The following is a 25,232-nucleotide window of genomic DNA, read 5'->3' as shown; positions in this document are numbered from 1 at the left end:
CATCAACTAGAAATCTGTGTCATAAGAAATATAAAACACAACAAAGACTTACACAAAAAGATTACATTTTAACTCCACAGAAAAGCTGTTTCAGTTCTCACTTCCACTTCGAAGGAAAACAATTTAAATCTTCCATTTTAGACTGAAGCATTTTGGTCCTCGTGGATAGCTGGTTGACGAACTACAGACATATATATATAAATACATACATATACGTGTGCATGTGTATGTGCATAATCTAAAGAGTCTCATTCTTCTTTTTGTACAGCTATTCCAGGTGTGGAACGGGGTCCATTTGACCTAGAAGCTTTGGCAGAGGGAGCAGACACAGTATTCACTATGGTGATTTCATCATCAAGCAACTTTAATTGGCCTTAATTTCCACATTGCCCATTTCTACATCGTGCTTTCACTTTGCTCCCTTTTGGAGTCACACTTCCACTCACTGGGGCATGACTTTGACCGAGAAGCGCATTTAACATTTTACTATTGATGAGCAATACTGATGGTTCTTATGTTTTCATAAAGTTAGTAGTTTGATTTACAGACAAATTAATAAAGGGTAGTTTCATATTATATTTGCATATGTCTCAAAGTTTTGGTGCAATATAATCTTCACCTGAAATGTTACTGGAGAGATTTGGATTTGACCACTCGGGTGAAAATTAGTCACAGGCTTGTTATGGGGATCACTGAGTGCTACATTTATGTTAAATGAAAAAAGCAAATTCAATTTCCAGTGAACTTTTCCCTTCATCTGGCAACTTTAACAAAAATCCTCAAAAAGAAGTTCTGGATATTTAAGTGCTTACTATAGATAGGATATGAATAATTGGACTCCTTTAAAAAGATTATTTCTGAAGATGAAGGCATTATTTCTGAAGATGAACACCTCTACCTTTGGCTTCTAGTAAGGAAGTAAACATCAAAGTGAGAAGAGGTTGGAGGCATTTCCTATCCAGCCATTCCCTTCCCTCCTGGGGGACATGAATGTCATGTTGATACACTTCTGAGAACTCACTGTCGAGTGAGTACACGAAAAAAAATCTTTTAGAGACCAGTTCCCTCTCAGTTGCATTATCCACAAAGAAAAAGAATTCAATGCATTTTTTATTCCTTACTTAAAATGAGAGGTAGGCTTTCACAGAAGTATCTCAGATCTAAGGAAAATATGAAACAAAGCAAAATCGAGGCCCATCTGTGTGAGTGCTTTGCCCTACAGCCTAGCTGCCTTCCCTCGGTTTAATTAATTCCTTCTCTACTGGCTTCTGGAAGCTCGGGCCCATAATGATACTTGAACACAACATAAACCTGGAATTCAAGCTTCTTTCCCTTGCTCCAACATGGGTGATCAAGGAAAAGCTTCTACAGTCCAAAGTCAAAACGTTTCCGAATCAGAATCATTTTCATTGTACCCATCCTCCGAGCCTACGTTGTTACTGCACAGGCTAACCATGCTACCCAGGTTGGAGAGGGTCGTCCTGCTCAAACTGTCTTTTTTAAAACAAACGAAGTTGACAGCCGTCATGGTACTGGAAGGAGAAAAAGTCATCATGGTAGCCAGAATGAGGGCCAGGCAGTCAGCCACGTCTTTGTTAGGAGCGCAAGCCAGGGCCGGGGTATGACCTGGGCGTAAATGCAGACAAGGCAGTGGTTAGTCCAGGCAATCCAGAGGTGGTGTGAGCATCCCACAGTACATCTCGAATGACTTCATACGCAGAGATGTATGTCAAGTTAGAAATCATGCCAGGCAAAGGAGTTATTTCCCACAAGTCATGCTGAGGGTGAGGCTGGAGGGGACTGGGAGTGGGAGACATTGGATGGAAGGTTCCTTTTTTTTTTTACTGCTTACGTGACAACAAAGCATTATATTATCTGAAGTTAGGCAGAATTTCAGTCTTCATCTAGTGAACAGAAACACGAGGGGACGGGGGTGGGACACAATTCCACAAGAAACAGCCACAGGACAATCAGAAAGATGTTTCCACCTGAGAGCACATGCACACACCATGCGCTTCGGGCTGGGGCCAGAGCACTCTCATTCTGAGAACAATGACTTTCCACTGTAGGTAATCGTGTGTCAGATTAGAAAGGATGTCAAGAATCAGATGTCTATAAGAGTCAGTAACACCATTCTGTCACTTCATGTATACTTTATATAAAGTATGCACAGGTAACTGGTTCTGGAGAAATGGAATAAGTTGAGTAGATCAGACACAGGAAAGCACTTGTTGTATGTGATGAAATGTACTATCATTTAAAAGAAACTTAAACAGAATTTTAAGTAATATCAACACCACCAGGCAAAGTCCCAAGTCCTAAATGTAACAGATGTGGGGAAATTGCTATTTGCCATAGAGCTGTCATTCTCTGCCATTTCGACTTGATGGGTCCAGTCCAGAAAAGAAAATTATCTCAACTCACGAAGCAGGTGCCATGGGGAGGCAGACAAAGTCTTTGACTCCATCTACCCTTATTCAACCTTTATTCTACTGGCTGGAAAGGGGTTCCAGCCCCTTGTGCTGGCTAAACTTCCTACCAACCACTCGCTCATTTATTCAGAGGCACTGGCTCAATAAAACTTAATTTTTTGCTGTATTGTTTATCAGCACTTGGCCTGATTTCTGCTCCTCTCCCCCGCTTAACAGATGATTCCCTTCCCTGGTATGAAAACAAACAAGAATGGACAGATATCTTAACATTCCATTCCACAAAGGTCCGTGATGAGTAAAGAAATTAATATTGTAGTGCTGTACAAAATTGTCCCAAATGTTCCTAGACCTTTGGGATGTAGCTAAGCTCTGACACAGGCTGTAGTTCTATAGGCCTGGGGCTCTTGTTCCTAAGGTTGCTGTGGGCTGGACAAGCTTCAGATACAGCAGACTTACACTAGTTTATTCTGGTCTCCTTAGTCATTTTGCAGCAAAACTGTGGGCCTCTACATGCCAACCCCAAGGTGTGTGTGTGTGTATATATATATATATATATATATATATATATAGTCGTGATAAGGTATATATATATATATGGTCACGATAAGAAGGTGGGGGAGGGTGAGGCAGGAGGACCAAGGAGATGGAGTAATAGAGAACTTTCTGCACCTCCTACATGAGTCAGGTTGGGGACAGAGCGGGGTACATGCTAGGATAAATGGGGCTGCAAAACCAAAACTAATAGGAGTTAGCTAATGATGTCATATGGCTGCTTACTTCTGAGAAATAGGCATGAGCTGCTAATTCCAATACCTGTAATAAGCAGTTAATTGAGTTATGTTAATACATTTTAAAATACTTTAATTAAATGCTACAATTAATGCCACATTCAAAAAATTACTTAATTCATAAATATCCAGAAGTTCCTCTTTTGCTCCCCAAGGTTAAGAGGCATGGTAGTTTAATACAATTCTCATATTCACTAGCTTTCAAAAGTTTTTAGGAAGCAGAGCAGAAAGCTTCTGTTAAGAGTTAGCTCATTTAGAAACGGAACGTGCTATAGGTCAGAAGAAGCTTTCAAGCCTAAATGTTAATTTAAAAATTTTACTCATGTTCCCCAAATATCCATACTGGAAATATGAGTTCTGGTCTGTTCTTTAAAAAATAATAATAAGAGGTTTGATCTCAGAATGAACTGAAATACAAAGATTTTGTTTTAATTCGAGCCCTTGAGCATGCACTCATGACATGTATGATCCCTAACTCTTCAGCATATGCAGTTAGAATTGGGTTTGAATGTCAAGCTGAAAGTTTTTGAGTGTGTCTAACATATTTTAACCACCACGCTGAGGAGTTTGAGACCAGCTGCTGACATTACATGCACATGGAAGGCACTGGGGGGCTGCAGGGAGACTATATGTCTTACAACGACAGACAGGACAAATTATCCTTGTTTGATTGCTCACACACAGGGAACTTCCAAGGGGAAGGGAGTTCTCACTGCCTTTTTATCTAGCTCCTGGCTTTCTCATTCTCCTCTGGCTTCATTGCAGGTGCGTGGTATCTGCAGTAATGGCTTACTTTTTCCACTTACCATTTTCATCTACAGCAAGTACGCAGGCCCCTTTGGCTAGCAGTTCCTCAACGACTACCTTCAAGCCATTGCGCGCAGCAACGTGGAGGGGTCTAAAAAAGACAACAACGAGCATCAACTATGATATATATTTGTGTGAGAATGTGGCATTTTGGGTAGTCTGAGTGGCTAAAAGGAAGAAAAGACTTGAGAATCTATAAATAGCACATGAATATTTTTACTGTTTCAAAAAAAGATATTTGTGCACCACATCTTTTCCAGGTGCTAATGATCCAACTGTTCTTCCACGTTGGCCCAAATTTATCTGCAGATATTACAAATACTCTACACCTCAAACAACCTTAGTGACAGGACACAAGAAGCCAGAAGAAGAACTCAAGCTCTGGTGTGTTTTCTAGAAAGTTCTTTACCCTTTGCTTTCTAGGTCAGCATTTGAATCACTTTTTCACACAGTTCATCAGTATGACTGGTATCGCTATCACCCATATTACATAATCTTAAACCTCCTTATTACTAAATACACTAAATGATGTTTTATTGAATTGAGAATACCTTAAAGAATAATATTATACCCAATATATTCTGCTATGCTGCTTAAGAATCTTAATGAAAAAAAAAATCCTAATATTCATTTGCCCTTAAAACGAATGCATAGGTAATTTCCCCAAATGGAAAATGAAGCAGCTTTCAGGTCTTTCACGCTAAGGATTACACTGAATTATATTAAAATATAATTAAGAAAATAGCTTAGAAATGCTTCAAATGTATTCTGGGAACCTGATTTATAAAACTTGTTTTCCATTTGTAGCTATGTGACCTTAAACTTCACAAAGGAGAAGCCAGGTCTGTGTCTTTCACCACTGCATTCCCAGCTCTAGCCTGGCATACAGCAAATTCTTATTGTTTGTTGAATAAATGACTATGAATCTGGGACTTAGTCAAACTTTAGTAGCCACACTTACGTCTGCAGTGCATTGTTTTTTGCATTAATAAGGCTCTCATCTTGTATCTTGTCAAGTATTAACAAGGCACATTTTTCATGACCCTATTAAAAAAAAAAGATAAGAAACATGGGACAGAGATACAGAAAAGTTCTCGAAAAATCACTTCATTATGCTTTAAATTTAAAATGTATGCCCTAACAACAAAACAGGCTATTTTCTGAGTAATTCTTTTTTCTTCTGAAAGCAAATGGTTATTAAACAGCCTTAGATTTTCAAAGATTCTAAATAAGGTCTATTAGGACTTGATTAATATAAATCTGATCTAAAATATAGTTATTTCTAAGATAACTTTTAGAATTAATGTCCAGAGAGCTGAAGCAGAAGCTAGCTCAGCTAGGTCAGCTGGTAAACAGAGAGTAGAATTCGGAGTGTCCTTTAAATTCTTCAACAATGCTTTTTAAACACAAGTCAAGTCCCATATCCTTTCTCAAGCCTTCAAATACCACCTCAGTGATCCTATCACTGGAATTCCCATTGTATCTGTTATCTGTATCATTCATCATCACTGGCTGCCTTATATTATGAAGAGAATCTTTTTCAGGAAAGGTCATTCTTTTCTTCCTCATCCAGAAGATACCTCTGTATCTTATGACTAATGATGGTTGATAATTTTTTTTAAATCAACTGATGAATCAGAGACACTTTTCACAACTTCAGGCCTAGTGCCCTGTTAAGGGGTCGCCACTTCTTAAACCCTTGATACTCGAAATGTGGCCCACAGACCAGCAACATCAGCTTCACCTGGGAGTTAGAAATGTTGAATCTCAGGCTCCCATCCAGCCCTCCTAAATTAGAATTTGTATTTTAACCAGATCCTCAGGCAATTCATTTGCACAATAAAGTCTGGAAAGCACTGTACTTATACTCACAAAAACACAAACCTTGAAATGAATTTCATGAACCTGAGCACTTTTTGTGGCATCCAAAGGCTTCTCAGAGCATGAAATGAGAAAATGCAACCAATGAAAGGAATAGCTGAGACTTCTGGTACCACTGGGTATAGATAACACCTTTAATACTACAACTATATTGAAACAAACCACCATCACTGGTGATAACTGGCATCATATTATAATGCCTTATAAGAGAGACACTTAAAGATAATTTTAGAAGTGTCCATGGAGTTTTCATTCTGATGTACTGCTGGAGGAGGGTAAATGGTTGTAACCTTATTACGGGGCAATTTGGTCTTAAAAATGTTCATAGCCTTAGACTCACTAATTTCACATATAGGAATTTATTTAGATTATTATTATCTACACTTAGCATTATTTATAGCAGCATATATTTGAAAACAAGTAAATGTTTAACAATAGGGGATGGGTTGAATAAAGGATGGCACAGCCCTAAGGCAGAATACCACACATCTTCTAAAACACTATAATATATGATGTCTAAAAGAAAGATATTCATAATATATGATTCAGTAACAAAAGCAGGTTGTCAAACGGTATGATCCCACTCTCATAAAATCATACATTTATCTTTTACAGAAGCAGGAACCTTGAGCTATATGTGAACACAATGCTATTAAAAAAAAAACAAGCACATTCTTTGCATTGAACTATGCACCAGAAAAAAGGGGAGAATAAAGCATACATGAGTACATTTATTTGCCTTATAGGAGAGTATTTTTTTGGCTGTGTTATTACAATGTCTTCAAGTGGAACAAAATGAAAGCATGTGGAACTGATAACTGAGCTCCTAACCTGCGTTTAAAAGCAAAATGTGGTGCCACAACCATGAAGACAGATACAGTGGCAGCTTCAAGCCAGACTGTGGCAAGACTTCAAGTGGCAAATGCCATGAAAGGCATAGCCCCTCAACCCTTGTGTGCGTCTGCCCTTTGCTTGCCCCCTTCAGTTCCACTGAGAGTGACAACAGACATCTTAATTAAGAGCCACAATACACACTTCTGAGATAGATAGATTTAGGTATTATTGTTATTATCATTATTATTATTATACTAAATAACAGTGTTTCAAATTCATTTACATACTTTATTACTAGCCAAATGCAAGGGTGTGTTCAAGTCCTTATCCTTTACAGCCAGGTCAGCCTGGGCACTGTTCACCAAAATATCTGCAGAAAAAGCCAAAAGAAAGTTACTCAGACTACGTGTTAATTATACGCATTTTGGAGAAGTTACTACCAAAACAATAACACATTTAAATCTGTACAGCTCACATAATCATATTTAATATTATTGAAGAAAAAAGGAGCAATTTATTGCCATAGCTCTCCTATTCAAATCCAAGGTCCATAGGCATTAATTTTAATTCCCTTTACAATTTTGTTATTTCCAGATAAAATGATCCTGTTCTATTTGGTTTCTAAATGTTGAGAGATTTCACTGCAGAAGGTTGGCTCAGTTTGACAAAGTCCATCAATAACCAAGTTAACAGGGGACTGAAGATGACTAGCAGGTAGATCAGGTGGCCTAAATAAAACATTGGTCTTTTTTCACATGTATAAACCAAGAAGATGACCAATTGCTCGATTTTACATGCCTTTGGTTTTGGATAGGCATAAACTCGAAGTCCGCAAATCAAGCACGTACCCACAGCGCTGGCCTGCCCGTTCTCAGCAGCCATCATCAGTGCTGTTTTCCCTGAACTGTCTGTTGCGTTCACTTGAGCGTTGTGTCTCAGAAGAAGCTGCAAGCACTCCACATGATCAGCAAATGCGGCTGCATGAAGTGGTGTCCTAACGATTTAAAACAAGTACGATTTTAACTTCCTGTAAACTTAACACACTCTCTTTCTATATATGCCTGAGAAACATGTGCATGGTATTGTCTTAGGGATTTAAAACTTATCAGCTTACAGAAATGGTGATCAGGCTCCCCCAGAGGCTATTCAGGGTGGACAATGAAGTGTCACCGATGTGAACGGCACCACTAGATTTGGGGGGTATAGGAAGTGGCCCTGATAATACAATTAGCATCTTTACTGACCCTTTAATCTTGGGTTCCAGTGACTTCTCTCTCATCTTTGATAAACATACTTCCAAAATTAAGCCTTAAATGTGTAGACAATTGGCTATTTTTAAAAAAGCCTACATCATTTAAGGTGAATAGTTGATTTCTTTGGGAGGACAATTTGGCATGATTTATCAAAATTAAACACTATGACCTTTGAACCAAAAAATTCCACTTCTAGGACTTTATCACCCAGATACACTTGGTCATGTGAACAGACAAATGTACTAGACTGTTCACTGCACCACTCTTTAAAATACCAAAATTTTGAAACAACCAAATATTCTTCAAAGCAGAACAGGCTGATTAAATTATAACATATCCAGTCAATGGAATAATATGCAGCTTTAATAAGAATATGGTAAATACATACGTTCTGGTATGGAAAGATCTCCAAGATATGCTAAAAGCAGAGCATTTCTGTAGAATGTTCTCATTTGCATAAAAAGAATAGAAGCATATATATATTTATATATTTTTGTAGCTATGTCTAGAAAATATTTGGGAGAATATAAAAATTTAGAAAGAACAGTTTAAAGTGGATTTCTCAGTGGAAGAGGTTGGGGTTTCTGGGCTAAAAGGGTAATTTCTTTAAATTATATATCATTTATTATACTTAATTTTTTAAAACCATGCTTTTCTATTACTTTTTCAATTAAAAAACATAGATGTTTGGCCACTCTGCAACCACAAAGCAGACTAAGATTCATCAAGACAAGAGCCATGCCATCCTAGGATCACTTACCTGCCTTTGTCATCTCTACAATTGACAATACTGGAATCTATGGCCCCAAGTAGCAAGGATGCACAATTCTCATGATCATTTATTCTAAAATGAAAATAGATTTCAAGTTTTAAAATCTTGCTCTCTAAAAAATTATATATCCCCCCTACTCCATCTTCCTATGCACTATATGTTTAATAATCTGACACATTAAAAAAAATCTGATGCAAATATCTGTGGTCTGTGTTTAATTTAGGATTAAAGAAGACAATTTAGGTCATACAAATAAACTTTCTCTAACACATTATGAAGTGGGTAGTCTCTACTCTCAAGAATTCTCAGAACTGCCTGCCTGAGGAACTATTAAATAAACTTTGTATCACCTAAATTGTCTTCTTTAATCATTTTAACAGTTTTGCCAATGAGAATAAGATTCAAAGCTGACTACTAACAGCCTGCAAGAAAGACACACAGACAAGGTGCCTGCTGAACCCTTTGAGTTCACCGTTCCTCTTGTCATTATCAAGGGCCATGGGTGAGTCACTCTTAGATTTGAGCTTTGCTCACTTGCGTGCAGCTTTCCAATCTAAACAAACTTTACCCAAAAATTATTAAAATAAAGGGTTTATTAAAATTCCCAGAGAGCTTCTAGGATCCTGGAAAGGTTCTGGGACAATTATATTGGGAGTCCATAGCAGGGGGCAGCAGCCAAAGGACCATCGTGGACCTCGAGGTAAGTCCATAACACAAACCACTGGGGGACATGGGGAAATAAGATAAGGGATTCAGACAGGCTTGACCAATGGCACATCAAAATCTAAGTGGGCACAAGTTAGACCACTGAAAGCCATTAGAGCATCTGCCACTATAAAGAAATCTTCTTGTGAAAAGAGCAATAGATCTATCGTTAACGAGCCTCTCAGAAGCCAAAGCCTCAAAATTGGTGGGCACGGATCAAGCACTGAAAAGCTGTTAGAGAGCTTGCACCTAAATCTAATTCTCCTGTGCTGGGTGAAGTTGGTCATGGAATGGTTTAGATTGACACTAGGTCACCCAAAAACCTCAAGAAAATTTGTATGCTATGAAGTACGTTGTAAAACACCACAAAATCCTCAACCCAGCAGCACATCTCTTAGGTATTAATTTGGCTCCAAGAAACTCAGGCTTAGCTAAAGAAATAGAATCTGCAAGTTTCAAAAAACTGTGCTCTACCTTCCAGCACACCTGTTTATTTTGTCTAAGAACTGTGGTCCTAGATGCTGTAAGTTCCAGTTAGACAAGATTATTCATTTAAGAAGTGCCCTTGAAAGCAAGCGTTCCCAAATCAACGAACAGAATGGAATACTTATTTTAATTGGTATGCAGAAGCCCCCAGAAGGCTTCAAGATTCCAAAATAGCCTTACTGAAAGATTTATTGCAAAAGGCTAATGAAAAATTAAAGATGCAGAGGTACCTAAAACAAAAGACTATAAGACAAATGTGACCCTACTACTCCCCTCTGCCCTCCTTTACCTGAGTACTCAGGGTCTACTAATCCTCTACCTGAATTGCCTTTCCATTCTGAAGAGGCTACAAGACCATAAGCAAAAAGTCTTCTCAAAGTTACTGACCTTACAGCTGCAACAATTCCAAGGGCAAAAACCTAAAACACTGTTGCACGGTCATCAAAACACCAGAGACTGGTGTCTCATTTGCAATCAACAGGGAAACTGGAAAAAAGACTGTCCTAGAAGGTTTTACGCAAATCCTTGGTTTAATTAAAACAGGTATGTCTTTAGACTTATCAGAATTAAATATAAGGCAGACATACAACTTTTATTCTACCTAGGTTTACTAAAAGTCAAGTAAGCCCATGTTATCTCTGTTACAGAATTTGTCAGCAAGAAAAATAACCTAAGAGGATGGTTAGTTGTTTAATGTCTCATGAAATTTTCATGAGTAATCTAAACATAATTGTTAAGAACTGTAAATTAAGTAGATGTAAGATAAAAGTTTATAAATGAGTGGCACATATATACAATGGAATATTACTCAGCCATAAAAAGAAACAAAACTGAGCTATTTGTAATGAGGTGGATAGACCTAGAGTCTGTCATACAGAGTGAAGTAAGTCAGAAAGAGAAAGACAAATACCGTATGCTAACACATATATATGGAATTTAAGAAAAAAAACAATGTCATGAAGAACTTAGGGGTAAAACAGGAATAGAGACACAGACCTACTGGGGGTGGGCTTGGGGATATGGGGGGGGGCTGTGACGGGGCAGGGGAGAGGCATGGACGTGTATACACTGCCGGGCGTGGGGTGGATGGATGGTCGGGGGTGGCCGCGTGGCGTGGGGGGATCGGCTCGGTGCTTTGTGGCCGCCTGGAGGGGTGGGATGGGGAGGGTGGGAGACGCAGGAGGGAGGGGATGTGGGAACAGATGTATATGTATGACTGATTCACTTTGTTGTAAAGCAGAGACTAATAAAAAAAAAAGTTTATAAATGAACTTTTCAACAAGTATGCTTTATGGTATGTTTACTTTAAATAGTTTCCAAAATGCTTTTGGTAAGTTGAAACCTTAAAGCTACACTGAGATAAATTAAATAATGGATATTCATTGAATATCTAGATCATTTCCAAATAAGATAAAATACTGAAACTTACTCAACATAAGTTTATCCACTTTTGGCTTCCTTTTACAGAGGGCCTAAGGTATTTGGTTCTATTAGTAAACATGTTTTGTGCCATGCTGAAAAATTTACTATAAGGAAGAATATACTTTAAAAATTATGAAGTGTATTCATAAATTTGCCAATCCACAGAGTGCTAGTGTAACACAGACCACAATTGCTTATTTCTTAGTTTTAAGATTTAAAATTAAGGATTCTAGGGTTAATAATTTTAGTCAATTAAAACTAATTAGACATAAGGGTGAAAGAAAACAACTGTATATGAAAAGTAGGTAGGAAAGCAGAATATATGTTTTGGATAAGAAAACGTATGAAGGACATTTTTGTTATTGTTTGTTCATTTTATTTTGTTTTGGTAAGGGAAAAGAGAAAGTAACTTTGCCTTAAAGTAAAATGACTGGTTATTCCAGAATTGGAAAAAAGGGGAAAAATAGGACAAAATCTGACTGGATGTAAGAAAGTTGTAGAAGATTTGTGGAAAGGAATCTTGGAAAAGGAAATTTACGCGTGGTTGAGTTGGCTAAGATTGGAATAGACTTAAGTTTTTAAAAAATGAGTTTGTTTTTTTTGTTTTGGTTTTTTTAATCTTTATGATCCTCTTTTTTTAAAACTTCTTTATTGGAGTATAATTGCTTTACAATGGTGTGTTAGTTTCTGCTTTATAACGAAGTGAATCAGTTATACACATACATATATCCCCATATCTCCTCCCTCTTGCATCTCCCTCCCTCCCACCCTCCCTATCCCATCCTTCTAGCTGGTCACAAAGCACTGGAGCTGATCTCTCTGTGCTATGCGGCTGCTTCCCACTAGCTATTTATTTTACATTTGGTAGCGTATATATGTCCATATAAACACTACGATAAAAAATGAGTTTTAATATCAAAAGTACAGTAAAGCAAAATTAGAATTTGGTTTTCTCTCTGTTAAAAAGGCAAAGTTTTGGTTTTTTTTAAAAGATTATTCGTGTGCTCTTAATAAGAAATTATAAAACAAAGGTTTTTCTTTACCTTTTAAATAATCTGCCTGAAAAGCAAAGATTTTGTGTTTCACCAAAATAATTTACTGTGCTTCACACTGACTTTACCCGGTCTTACTTAAGAAAAACCAGTCTTCTCAATATTAACAGAACTAAGGTTTGTGTTTGTTTCAGTTTTTAACTACTATGTAATGTTCTATATTTGCCTTTGAAGTCTTTAACTGTCACTTTGGTTAAATGGATAATTAAGTATTGTTTCACAGTGACCTATGATCCTATTTGATCAAACATTTTAAAAGCTTTTGATATTCTGATAAACTTCCTAAAATCAAATTCTAAATAAAGTCTTAAACTAACTTTGGGATTTTTCCACAGGGCCCCTAGAATATCTCAAAAGATTTGTTCTCTTTCCTTATCAAAAGAGAAATGTTAAACTAATTATGCTTAGTTGACATGTTAAATTACATAGGAAGCACTGTCAAATAAGAAGTGATGTTTAACCTTCTTAGGTTATATTTGTAGGGGTCTATGTTATCTATATGTGTTCCAGAAATTGTATAAAATTCCTAAAAATCTGGTATGTCCTGGTATAATGTTATCGGTCATAATTCCAGTTATCCAGTTATTCCAGTTAAATGTTGTGTGTCACAGAAATAACCAAATTTTCTTGTTAATTCCATTATAATGAACTCTCATCAGATCTTTAACCACAGGCATTTTTAAGTCTTTTGTCATTTGTAGACAGTTAATTGTTTTACTCTGATGCTTTTGCAAAAGAGATTCATGGAAAAGACACTACCAAGTACTCCTGACCACTGACACTGCTGCCAAATTACAAAGTGTTGAACTTTGAGTGCATATTTCAAAACTGAAGAAGGCTCCACCTAACACCTAGTCCTCGGCAAATGCCAGAGACCTCAAAATCAAATTGACCAGAAGTAGCTAACACGGAAGTAAACTGCTTCCTCCCAAGATGTTGGATCAAGAATGTTTCTTTCCATTCCTCTTCCCCTCTCTGGCCACACTTTTCCTTATTCTTACACCATGGAGGTCTTTACGATTTTTTTATCCACCTTTTGCCTTGCCCTTGCCTGGAAAAATATATCATTGTTCACATATGTCAGGCCATTGCAAATGGGGGTAATCTAACCTCCAACCTTTTGGATTTCCTACAATGCTGGTGATCCTGTGGTTCTGCCTACAGAAACTTCCCTCTGATTGCTAATGCCTCAGTTTCTCTGGAACGAACTCACTGAATAAACAATTCTGGGGAAATGGAAACAGAGTCACAAGAAATATATAAATAGACCAACTGGCTTAAAGAAGTAGGTCCCTCTTTGGGATCATTTCTTGACGTATTTGACTCTAGCTGGTTTGGTTCATGGGGACCCTGGCTTAAGATTGCCCTGCAAACCTTAGGAATACTTTTACTATTATTAATAATAATTATCTCTCTGGTCTGTTGTGTTCTCTCAAGGTTTTAGGTGAGTGTACGCAGCCATCAATCAGTCAACAAATGGTCTTTCTCCAACTGGAATGATGAATCTGATATCATTTCCTGTGAAATATATACCGAAACACAAAGAGGCAATGGTAACTGAGAATAACTTACAACACCATCATTGCTCAAACCTCTTGCTTGGCCAGAGGCTGATCAAAAGGGGGGACTGTCAAATTGGTCTTGCATTAACCTTTCCTCAGTAGGCCAGGTGCTGCTGATCCTGAGAAACCACGTCCGCAAAACGAAACTTAACTTTTAGTTTTCATGTTCTTGTAAATGTTCCATCTGCCTAGAGGTCAGACCATCTAGGTAGCCAGTCCACGAGCGCCAAGTTATATGGGTGCTTGTCCTATTCCTATGATACCTCAAATAAAGCCAGATACGTAACCCCAGCCAATCAGCTAGTTTTATTCCTGCTCTTCCTTGTTCCCTATTTTTCATCCTGTAAAAGCTTCCTGTCTCCTGCCCCACTTGGCAGCTCTCTGAACTCTTGAGAGTGGAGACTGCCTGCTTCATGAAGTGTAAAATCAAGTTTGCTTCAATAGTCTTCTTTAATCATTTTAACAGTTCTAAAGGCACACACTCTGTAACCGCTAGCATTTCTTCAGAACCCCCTACTTCCAGGAAGGAGTTTATTGCACGCCACTTACACAAGGCATCATGTTAGGTGTTTTGCAGATACACCAAAGTGAAGAAGACATGTTTCTTCAGATTTAAAATCACTCCTACTCATAATCTCTTATCTCTTCTTTTTTGATCCACTTTATACCTCTAATATCTTTCCAATCAAATGACCCAGCTTCATGTGAAGCACAGAGATGAGGTAAAGACAAAGCACTCCCAAGTCTTGGGCCCCCAGGCTGTCCATCACTGCCCAGGTGAACATGGACCCCCAGATGAACACAGGCCCAGGTGACCATGTTCCCCCCAAGCTTACCATGGAAGTCTGTCTCAAAGTCACTGTATTCTCTAAATAATGGTTCACACTATGAGACTGGAGCAAAAATTACATTTACCAAAAAAGAATTTCAACATTATGAAGAATGGAGAATTACCACATATGAAAAGTCTTACTGGTGTAGAATACCTTTCTAATCATCCACAGCCATATGTTGTTAACCCCAACTTATTTTTAGAATTTGGCAGACAGATGTGAGGTACATCTGAAGAACTCTTCAGGAGGTGTGTACTGTGTTTCTCAGTCCACCCCTTCCTGCAGTTTCCCTAGATGTTCTGTGAGCCACTTTGGAACCATGGCACTCCACAAAAATTTCCTAGAAAATCATTAACATTATGGACTGCACTTTGCTATCAGACCTATTTGCCTTTAGCAGTGAAATGGAATATATTGGTCTTATCTATAACCTAAAACCTTTTTCCTTCCCCAAAAGGCAATTTCTCTACATGTAGTTTAAAGAATTCAAGCAACACCATTAACTTCCAGCATTTCTACTTACATTGCACAGTGTAGTGGAGTGAAGGGATTACCAGTAAATTTTCGAAAACATTTTTGCTCCAAAAGTACCTCTATGCAGTTTTCATTACCTGCAAGGAATCAAAAGAAGTTAGGGAGCTTCCAAGAAAGACACTTTGTTTAATTCAATCTATTTTTTTCATTAAGTATTGAATTCTGGCCTATGAATTTTCCTGAATTAGCTGAACATTCATTCTCCATGGAATAAAATTCACCAAATGTCAAAATGTTATTAACTATGCTCACAGGTGTTCTGAGACATAATGAATAAATAAAACAGTGAAGGCCATATGGTCTGGTGGAGAGAAAGAGAAGAGACCTCATTTACGAGCAGAATAATTCTATGTTACTCTCAGCTCTTAAAAGATAGATGCCTAACATAGGTATGCCTCAGTTTGCCCATATTTACAATAGAAAGTTTCCCTTTCACCCATGTGAATAGGTTCACTTATAATTATGCACCCTAGGGAAGGGAAGATGTGAGTGATAGAAAATAGTATTTAAGATAATGCCAGTGAAAGGGCTTTGACTGTAAAGCACTATATAGTATTTAAAATGGCACCAAGAATAGTTCCTGGCAAATAGTATGCCCCCAATAAGTATTTTTTAATAAGTAGACTATGAGACATAAAAAGGAAATACTGAAAGATAAATCATGCATCTACCAGCTGTCAATTGTGACAGATATTACATCATATTGTTTTGGTTGTTTTTAGCTGTATTATTTTAATTCCTTGTAGGATCCTTGGTTGTCTCATATAGAGAAGAAACCCTGATTAAAACTGGTATTTCAGTTCATCAGAAGTTCTGATTAGGAGTTACAGGTTACTGATCAACAAAAAGGGTAAAGTGAATTTTCACTCCATTATGGCATCGTGGTAGCCACGGAGGGAAAAATATCAAAAAAAAAAAAAGGTATTTTTTTTGAGGTATTTGAATGCAGAAAGATTGGAAACCCTGGCTTACAGCTTGACGCTTTTTTCCCACCTCCTCTGAGATCACAGTGGTGTTGGGGCAGGAAGTCTGATGGCATTCAGCCCAATGACAGTTAACTCACCATTGTAACAAGCCCAGTGCAGCGGCGTGTAGCCCTGGTTATCTTTGAAAGAACAGTCCTCCTCGGAAAGTGCTATCTGCAGCAGCTCACTCAGCCACGTGGCGTGGCCACGAGCAGCCGCATAGTGCAAGGGTGTCCTCCCTCTGGAGTCTTTACACAGAATCGACACTTCTTGTTCCAGCAGCATTTGCACACATTCCTCATGTCCTGTCATAATCTGATGCATCGCAATGAAAAACACAACACAAATCTGAGAAGACTCAGGAAGCGAAGCAGTTGGCTAAGGGAGGCTGGGCTCAGAGTAAGTGGACATAACGCCGGGGTCTTAAGGGAAACAGACTCTGTCCTACTTGGGAGGAGACAGGCAGGACAACCTAGCAGGATTCATAACAGAAAGGTCTGTATGAACACCAGCATTTTAGAAGCGTCTCTTGACCCTCCAAACATAACCATGAAAGGAATCATGATATTGTGGAAAGCATCAGCTTTAAAATCAGGAAGATGTGAGTTAAATTCTGGCTCCCTCTTATAAAGCTTGGACAAGTCAATTTGTCTCTCTATGCCTCACTTTACCCACCTGTGAATGGGGATAGTAATAATGACCTCACAGCCCGTTGTGAGGACTCATGAGATATGTAAAGGCTCTCAGCCTGCTGTGCGGCCCGCAGGAAGTACCCAAGAAATAAGATCCACGATTATGGCATTAACCACTCATGGTTCCTCTTCTTTTCATTGATCATGGTGGTCAGCACCATCTTCAAATAGCAATTTTCCGATTTCTGCTTTTGTTTCATTTGGGTTATTTGACATGCTTTAAAAAAACAGTTCAGCAGGTGTGTATGAAGAATTACCCACAGGATACATATTTCAGCAGGATACGTATTTCAGGTGGGGAATGGGTCTACATTGTATAAAGAACAATTAAAAAGAGCATGGCTACTCAAAGCTAGGTAATCATTGGAATAAATTATGACACCTGTACACAGTGGAGGATGAAACATGATAGGGTGGAAAAACATTGAGTGAAATGGAAAAAGGTACTTGATCTACTAAGAGAAAAAAAGCAGGTTCCAAATAGCATCTTCAGTATTCTTTTTAAAATTTAAAACAAATCTATATTTAGAAAAAAAGATTGGTGATATATACACCAAAAAGTGGTTATCTCCAGGAGGTGGGATTACTAGCGATTATGATTTTCTTATTTGTGCTTTAAAAATTTTTTTGCAAATTTCCTATGATGTGCATGCAATCAGAAAGAACCAATTCTACCAACAGTAGGTGTTCATGTATCTATTATCACAATCAAAGGCAACAACTCAAGAGCAGGACCTAAGAGCACCTGCCGTTGTTTTACCTTTGCAAAAGATTTTGTAATTTCTTTTCGGCTGACTGAGGTTAATTGGTTATCTCAGGAAACAATTTTCTTACTAAAAATTCATCTGGGCAGGGGGAGAAGAAACAAGCTCACTATGACATTGCTTGACTAAAGCTGAGGAAAATACACATACCCCTCTGTGTAAAGCTGTGCAGCCCATGATGTCAACAGCATCCACATTTGCTTCCTTTTCAAGTAACAACGAAACAGCATCAATGTGTCCATATGCTACTGCAAGCATCAGCGGGGTTCTAGGAAAAGAGGGAAATTAGGCTTTTAAAAAGATTAAAAAAATACTCATCACTTCCAGTGAGAGGATCTCCCTCTCTCCATCTCTCTCTTTCTTTCTCAGTCTCTCTCCCCTCTTGACAGTTGCTTGATATTTTCTGAGTGTCCCCAGTTTGCTATCTGCCACTTGGAACAAGCTATCTGCCTCTGGTCTCTAATGGCCACGTGGAATGGCGGCAGTGGACTGATCAATACGGGTGGGGCACAGGAAGGTTCCACCTCAAAACGTTCATTTGAATTCCAACATTTTCAGAACTATGTAGCACTGACCAAATATCCATTGAGTAAGGAGTGTGTACATGTAAGAGATGCTTTTGCTTCTATCAGAGCAGCTCTACTTTCATGGTTTTCTATGTCGGACTTTGGCTCAAGATTTTATTTGAACAAAGCTTCATTGCCTTAAGGAAAAGTCAGGCAAGCCCAGAGAGGAAAGATCCAAGTGCTGCGATCCAGGAGGTGAGGTTCCAGCTTTGGCTTCGACATGAACTCATATATCTGGGGTGAGTCACTAGTGCTCTATTGCTCTGCGTTTCCTATTTGTAAGAGAAGACTGGGTGGGAGAATGGGCTAACAGATGGAAAATACTTGGGAAAAACAAACTCAGGAAGGATAAAATATGAAGGATTTTTACAGTGGAGATAACTTCTTGAGGTCTGTCCTATTACGTTATTAATTTAAAAAATGAGACTATAGCAGCTTCAGAAGAGGGTAAAAATGGATAGAAAGGAACAAAGGAGGGGATATTTTAAAAAGGCCAGAGCACATGGCTACAGACATAAAAAGTTGGCTGTTTTTTCATCAAGATATACACGCACACATTTTTCTTGGACATACACTCCAGTGCAAACCACTGCATTATTCTAGGACCTTCATCCATGAATTTCACCCCAATATATACCCCCAACCTAGAATTCAGCAGTCAGCCCTCCTAGCTATTTAACAAATTAACCAGTCACCTGCAGTGATTTGAAATGTCAACCCCAAGCGCATGAACACTTACTGTCCTTTGGCATCTTTCACGTCAACCACTTCTGGGTTGTCTGCAATTTCTAGTAATAGCCGCAAACACAGTGTGTGACCATTAATTACTGAAAAAGAAAATAATGGACATTCTTTTAACAGACCACACATATCCCTCCAAAGTGAAATTTATTGGGACTTCAAATGGGTGGTTTTCAATTGTTGCTAACAGACATCTCCAGGTTTCCAGGTCGTGCCAGCTGCTGGGCAAAGCACACAATGTGTATGTTACCAACCCATCTTCCTATAGGGCACTTTGGTCCTCAACTAACTTTTTTTCCTGGTTGCTGTACAGAGGCTTTTTTCCTTAAGCAGGACATCCTTTCTTTTTTTTCTTTCTTTCTTTCCTTTTTTTTTTTTTTTTTTAGATGTTGGGGGTAGGAGTTTATTAATTTACTTATTTATTTTTGCTGTGTTGTGTCTTCGTTTCTGTGCGAGGGCTTACTCTAGTTGTGGCAAGCGGGGGCCACCCTTCATCGCGGTGCGCGGGCCTCTCACTATCGCGGCCTCTCTTGTTGCGGAGCACAGGCTCCAGACGCGCAGGCTCAGTAGCTGTGGCTTACGGGCCCAGTTGCTCCGCGGCATGTGGGATCCTCCTAGACCAGGGCTCGAACCCATGTCCCCTGCATTAGCAGGCAGATTCTCAACCACTGCGCCACCAGGGAAGCCCCAGGACATCCTTTCTTATCTCCTCCTATGGGACTGATCATCTCTCTCCACTTTCCAGTTATCCTTTCTGTTCCTCTAAGAGAGCCTCTCAATTCTGTATAATCATCCTGTGTCTAGCCTGCCTCCAGCCCTTTTTAAAAAGAAGGCAGAAGGGAAGAGGAGTGGGGAGGTGAGCACAGGAGGGGAAGAAGGGAGACGGGAACAGATCTTACCTCTCTTCCCCATCATTCTACATTCTGAGGTAGACGCTGAAGCAGTTATTCTGCTCCAACTGATTAGTGGTGTCTTAAAGCAAAACCTCAAGCCAGCAAGGTGTACACGAGCCATTGGCTCACTGCTCATTGACTGAATGGCACCCCCAGGAGACTCACAGATGGACCCCCAGTAGCTCGAGGACCCCTCCATCCGAGTTCCTCAAATCAAAGCCTTCATTTCTCGGCCTTCTCCCGGCGGCCTCCCACCCACCCCACCCCATCGCCTCTGTCCCCCCCTTCCTTCCCTGCCAACCTCTGACTGGGGTGTGGCAGGCCCTCACCCCGCCCCTCCTCACCCAGCTCCCCGGGTAGGGGCTGGCAAGGGGCAGGAAGTGTGGCCCCAACATTGGGTTGGCCTTGACCGGCCAGGGCAGAACCCACACAGGGCAGGGCAAGCACCAGGCAAGATGCTTCCTTTAGGAGCTGCGGTGCCCCAGGGCCCGGAAGCAAACCTCCGGGGACGACAATCCTTGAGGTAAGGGACTTTCCTCCAGCTTGCTGAATGGAACCCACAGCCTTACAAAAGGCCTGGCTTTCCATTCAGGGAGTAGGATGGGAACAAATATGTTTAAAATTCCAGGCGTGACCTTCTCTCCTCTGCTGAACAATGAGAACGCCATAAAATACATCGCATTAACCTCGTTCTGGATGTGGAGAGAGAAGGGAATAGATGTGGCTATGTTAGGTTGATAGAGGCTCTTCTAAGAGCTGCGTTTTACAGCCCTTTTTACTGCATGCCAGTCACGAGAGAAGGCTAATTGAACAAGGACACATTTCTCAGGGACGATACGTATTAGAATTAGCTCACATTCATCGACACCACTCAAATTAACTACAGGAATAATACCTGCATTTTGTAGACACTGCATTCAGCGAATGCTCAGCCATGTCCCCTTTATGTACCTCAGGAGGAAATTTTGTGGAAATATTGTTGTTGCTGTTGTTTGGTTTTTTGTTTTAAAAATCACATTAAATCTGTTACCAATGGTGAAATATGCAAGGGGTTTAATGTATGCTCAAAAGTAAATAATTAGCAGAGGACTATAGCTAACTACAGGTGGTGGTGTTTTATAATACTCATGAAATGGAGGTACAGCATACTTTGATTGATTCCTCTTTCTATAGCAATTTGATATTCTTTAAATACTCATAATCATAATGGTTCCAAGGATTTTGATTTCTGCCTAAACAGAAAAAGGGGGGAAAATCATCTAAGTTCATATCACTCATCCAGTATGCTGCAGAGCAAACCAATTTCTCCAGTAGTGTGTCTTTTTTTTCGGGGGGGGGCAGTGAGGGGGTGGGAGGTGAGGCCATGTACGGTAGCTTTTTGAACTTAGCTAATAGCCCTCAGTAAATATAATTCCCCCTTATCGTAAAAGTGTAGCTGCCCTAGGATTCTCGTTGGCTTCCCACAAACTATGTTTTTCTGCAGTTGCCTTCCAACAAAAAGATGCTACCATCTCCTTTCGCTGTGCACTGCCAAGTCCAGCTTTGTTTCAGACTAGCTCAGCCTCCCCGACGATGAGTGACAGCCATTTCTCATGCTGCTTAAAGACCACAAGTGTCACTACAACTATCTGTGCCAAACCCTCTAAAATCCATCCTGGTTCCTCTTCCTCATAGTACTCTCAGGATTTGAAACAAACAAAAAAACTGGCATCTCAAATGAGCTGGAAGAGATTCTGGAAAAGCAGATTCTCAAAGCACAGGCTAAAGCTTCTGCACAGCAGACATTTTGTGGAGAACAGAGTCAAATGACAGCCTGCATCTTTTTAATGAATGACACGAGGGAAACCCAAATGGAGTGAGTCCTCTTGACCACTAGGGGGCTCCATTGGACCGCAACCAACATCACAGTGGCAAATGAGTGACAGTGATTATTCTTCATTGTTTACCTGTGCACAAGGGTGATTTTCCACAATCAAAATAGGCCCTTTGTAATTGTCAGGAAGTACATGGTAACTAAAGCACAATGCTTGCCTTAATAATAGGCAACTACTCTTTAAAAAGGAGAACTAAATGTAAACTTTAATACCAAGAAAGCCTAGAATACCAAACTTTATAATAATACTTATAAATACCAAAAAGACCAAAAAGACTAAATGTGATGATGGGAAATAAGAATTTATAACTTAACCATACCAACCATTGCTAAAGTTTTTTCCAGGAACAATCATTTCCAGATAATTAGGCAACACCATGTTTTTCAATCTCCATATTGTTTTTCTTCAGTGGTTTGGAAATTCAGGGATGTGGATGGCAATACTTCCACAAAATCTAACATTCCAAGAACATTTTCCCAAGTACAAGAATCATAAAGTCTTTCGAAAACTGCTTTCACTCCTCTTCTTCCTCAGTACATCCATTATTTCATGGTTATTTCTCTTTATAAGATGCTATCTGCTTTCCTGATAAAAGGCCATTATCGTTGAATTCCTGAGTCCAAAGGAAATTATGCCTTAGCTGAGCTAGAAACTCTTCCACATTACCTTTACATCTGTGTATATGTCTAGAAGTGTCTGGACACAGTTTTATTTTATGTATATTGAAGAAAAGTCACAGAAAAGGCAAATTACTCACTTCTTGAAAAATACATGCACTTTTTAACAGTCCCTATTTTTACACCAGATGCATCAAGGATCAGAGCAAAAGTGAAGAAGTACCATTTAGGCTGCACAGTAACGTACTGAGTAGATTGCTATCTGACAACTCCTTTTATGAAGTAGCTGTGAAATATCATTCATTTTGTGCTTCGAAATGCTGTGTGATCTTATTCTATGTTATTTATCTGAAGATCACAATACACCTTGCCCTTTTCTCAGAAAGTTCTGTGACTGCCATTGGCCAAAGGTTCAGAACTCCCTTTGGAGTTAAGGAGAAGGCCAGATGCAGCACAGAGGATTTTTAGGGCAGAATGATGGATACATGCCATTATACATTTGTCCAAATTCATAGAATGTACAACACAGAGAGTGGACCCTAATATAAACTGTGGACTTTGGATGATTATGGCGTGTCAATGTAGGTTCATCCATTGTAATAAATGTTCCACTCTGGTGAGGGATGTTGATAATGGGGGAGGCTATGCACATGTGGGAGACAGGGGGTATGTGGAAAATCTCTGTACCTTCTTTTCAACTTTCCTGTGAACCTAAAACTGCTCTAAAGAAAAACTGTCTTTAAAGAAGGAAGGCCAGAGGCTCTCTGGCCATAGAATACCAGTTATCACCAAGTGGACAGTAAGCCAAAAGCATTTTGGAAGAGGGTAGGCATGTTTGATGTAGAAAGAAAATAGATATTTTAAGAATTGGGATGAAAGAAAATGCTGCCATCCTTTTACTTGAACTTGTAAGTGGGCCACAAAACTAGGGTAACCAGACTCTTGACAAGACCTACCTGAGGCATGAAGTGGGGTTCTTTTGGTTACATTGTCTTTCACAAAGATGGATGCACCCTGATTGATAAGTGCTTCCACACATTCTGTGTGTCCCTTAAAGGCAGCCAGATCCAGAGCAGTGCGGCCTTTCTCATCCCTGATGTCCAGGTCCACCAGCGACTGCAGAAGGACCTCCAAGGCCTGGTGGTGCCCATTGTAGGCCTGCAAAGGAGAAACCAACCGCTCAAATGCTTGCTCACCTTAAATCCCACAACAATCCATGTGAGGGGCTAAGGCTCTCAGATCACGCATGGAGACCATTCCAAAGAGCACATCAGAAAGATACTTGGAATACTTATTGAAACACAGGCAAAATCAGAGTTAGGTGGAAAAATTATAATGCACAGACCTCACAGTCACATATGCATTCCTTCATGTTCTTTCTCTTTTGTCAAATAATTTATTCCAAAGGTACTAAATGTATCAATGTATTCTTATATTTATATCTATTGATCTAATAATCTAATGCAGACTAATAGCTGAATGAGTTAATATATTTTTTCATCCGCTAGTTCAGTCCTAAACCTATTAACGCAATCAGAATATTTTTTCAGGAGGCTTTTCTGTTAAATCTCGAGGGAAAAAAACACTAAAAACACTGTGGACTTTGTAATTCAACAGAGGCGTAGTGACCTTCTGCCACAGTCCAACATTTTAAATTTCAACCTCCTGATCCTAGGTGAGTTTCTTAATTTCACTTAGACTTTGTTTCCTCATCTATAAAGGAGATCAATAAAAGCTGCCTTCCAGAGAAGATGAGAAGAGATAAAATTGCACAGGATTTGCATAGTGTCTTATACATAGTTGATGCTTCCTCTTCTCTCCTTTGTTTCCTCCATTGATTATAATGAAAATATAAAAACAATTATGGAAGTATACTCCATACATCAGTGCCAAGTTCAGACCTATTGTGAAGTCTTATGCTGCATTAAGGTTAGGAGGCTTCATACTAAAACACAAAACGAAAAGTCCGAAAGGTAATTTTTATTAAGTCTATAAGGTTAAAAAAAAAAAGTAAATGCACATATAAGGCCAAGGACATTGAAATAAAAGAAAGAAAACAGATAAGGATATGGTGGGGGTGGGGATTTGGTGGAGGGAAGTAAAGAAGGAGACAGAGGAAAAGCCTGTCCCCAGTGTCGTCAGCAGCCAAAGTTTCCCTCTTATGTCTCCTGCACTTTCTGTTTTTCTACTGCAGCAATTACTCAAGGCACGATTTATTTGAAAAACAGCTTAGCACAGACAAAAGACTAATTTCCTTAATACACAAAGAACTTATACAAACCATTTTAAAAACTAGGAAAATGTGTAAAGGACATGAAAAGGCAGCTCACAGAAAAAGAAATATAAAAGGTCAACACACATATGAAAAAAACCATGTAAATTTTTAGGGTACTATTTTTCAACTACCAAATGTCAATGATTAAGTTTGGGCATGTCCGGTATTAGATAAGACATGGTGAAAAAAAGCAATCTATGCTCTGGTGGTGGGAGTATATAATGGTGTGACATTTGTGGAGGGTGATTTGACAAAAATCTATCAAAAATTGTAAAAAAGTTGCAAATAGTACATATAGCAATTTTATAAAAAGCAAATATATCCAGATAGACACATATCTGTATCTATGTATATTTCTGTATTCATAGAAAATTTTAGAAGGATACAAAGGAAACTGTTAACAGTGGTTACCTCCAGAAATGGGAGGTAAAGTAATGAACACGTGGACTCATTTCACCTTATCTTTTAAAAAACCATTTGAATG

The 25,232-nt window shown here is 39.0% G+C and overlaps 1 protein-coding gene across 2 annotated transcripts in view; it reads right to left on the bottom strand.

The window, feature by feature from the left end:
• Positions 1–248: 248 nt before the first annotated feature.
• ANKRD44 (ankyrin repeat domain 44) overlaps positions 249–25,232 on the bottom strand; it is a gene marked incomplete at its 3' end in the record, with an annotated part of 199,775 nt that continues 174,791 nt past the window's right edge. Inside the window, exons 17-27 of one of the 2 annotated variants that reach the window (XM_079710777.1) lie at positions 23,430–23,631; positions 19,088–19,175; positions 17,933–18,050; positions 16,425–16,641; positions 15,351–15,438; positions 8,756–8,839; positions 7,591–7,736; positions 7,030–7,112; positions 4,989–5,071; positions 4,027–4,118; positions 249–307 (exon numbers count right to left, since the gene is read on the bottom strand). In XM_079710777.1, the coding sequence (XP_079566903.1) occupies positions 249–307; positions 4,027–4,118; positions 4,989–5,071; positions 7,030–7,112; positions 7,591–7,736; positions 8,756–8,839; positions 15,351–15,438; positions 16,425–16,641; positions 17,933–18,050; positions 19,088–19,175; positions 23,430–23,631 (1,260 nt within the window). Of the gene's footprint in view, positions 308–1,142; positions 1,627–4,026; positions 4,119–4,988; positions 5,072–7,029; positions 7,113–7,590; positions 7,737–8,755; positions 8,840–15,350; positions 15,439–16,424; positions 16,642–17,932; positions 18,051–19,087; positions 19,176–23,429; positions 23,632–25,232 lie in introns of those variants that run through there. The other variant, XM_079710776.1, reaches the window with a different exon arrangement.

The sequence above is a fragment of the Hyperoodon ampullatus genome (assembly GCF_949752795.1).
Source record: "Hyperoodon ampullatus genome assembly, chromosome: 8".
Classification (NCBI taxonomy): Eukaryota; Metazoa; Chordata; class Mammalia; order Artiodactyla; family Ziphiidae; genus Hyperoodon; species Hyperoodon ampullatus.
The sequence above is the reverse complement of the archived record's forward strand: the minus strand, read 5'-3'. Positions and strand labels throughout refer to the sequence as shown.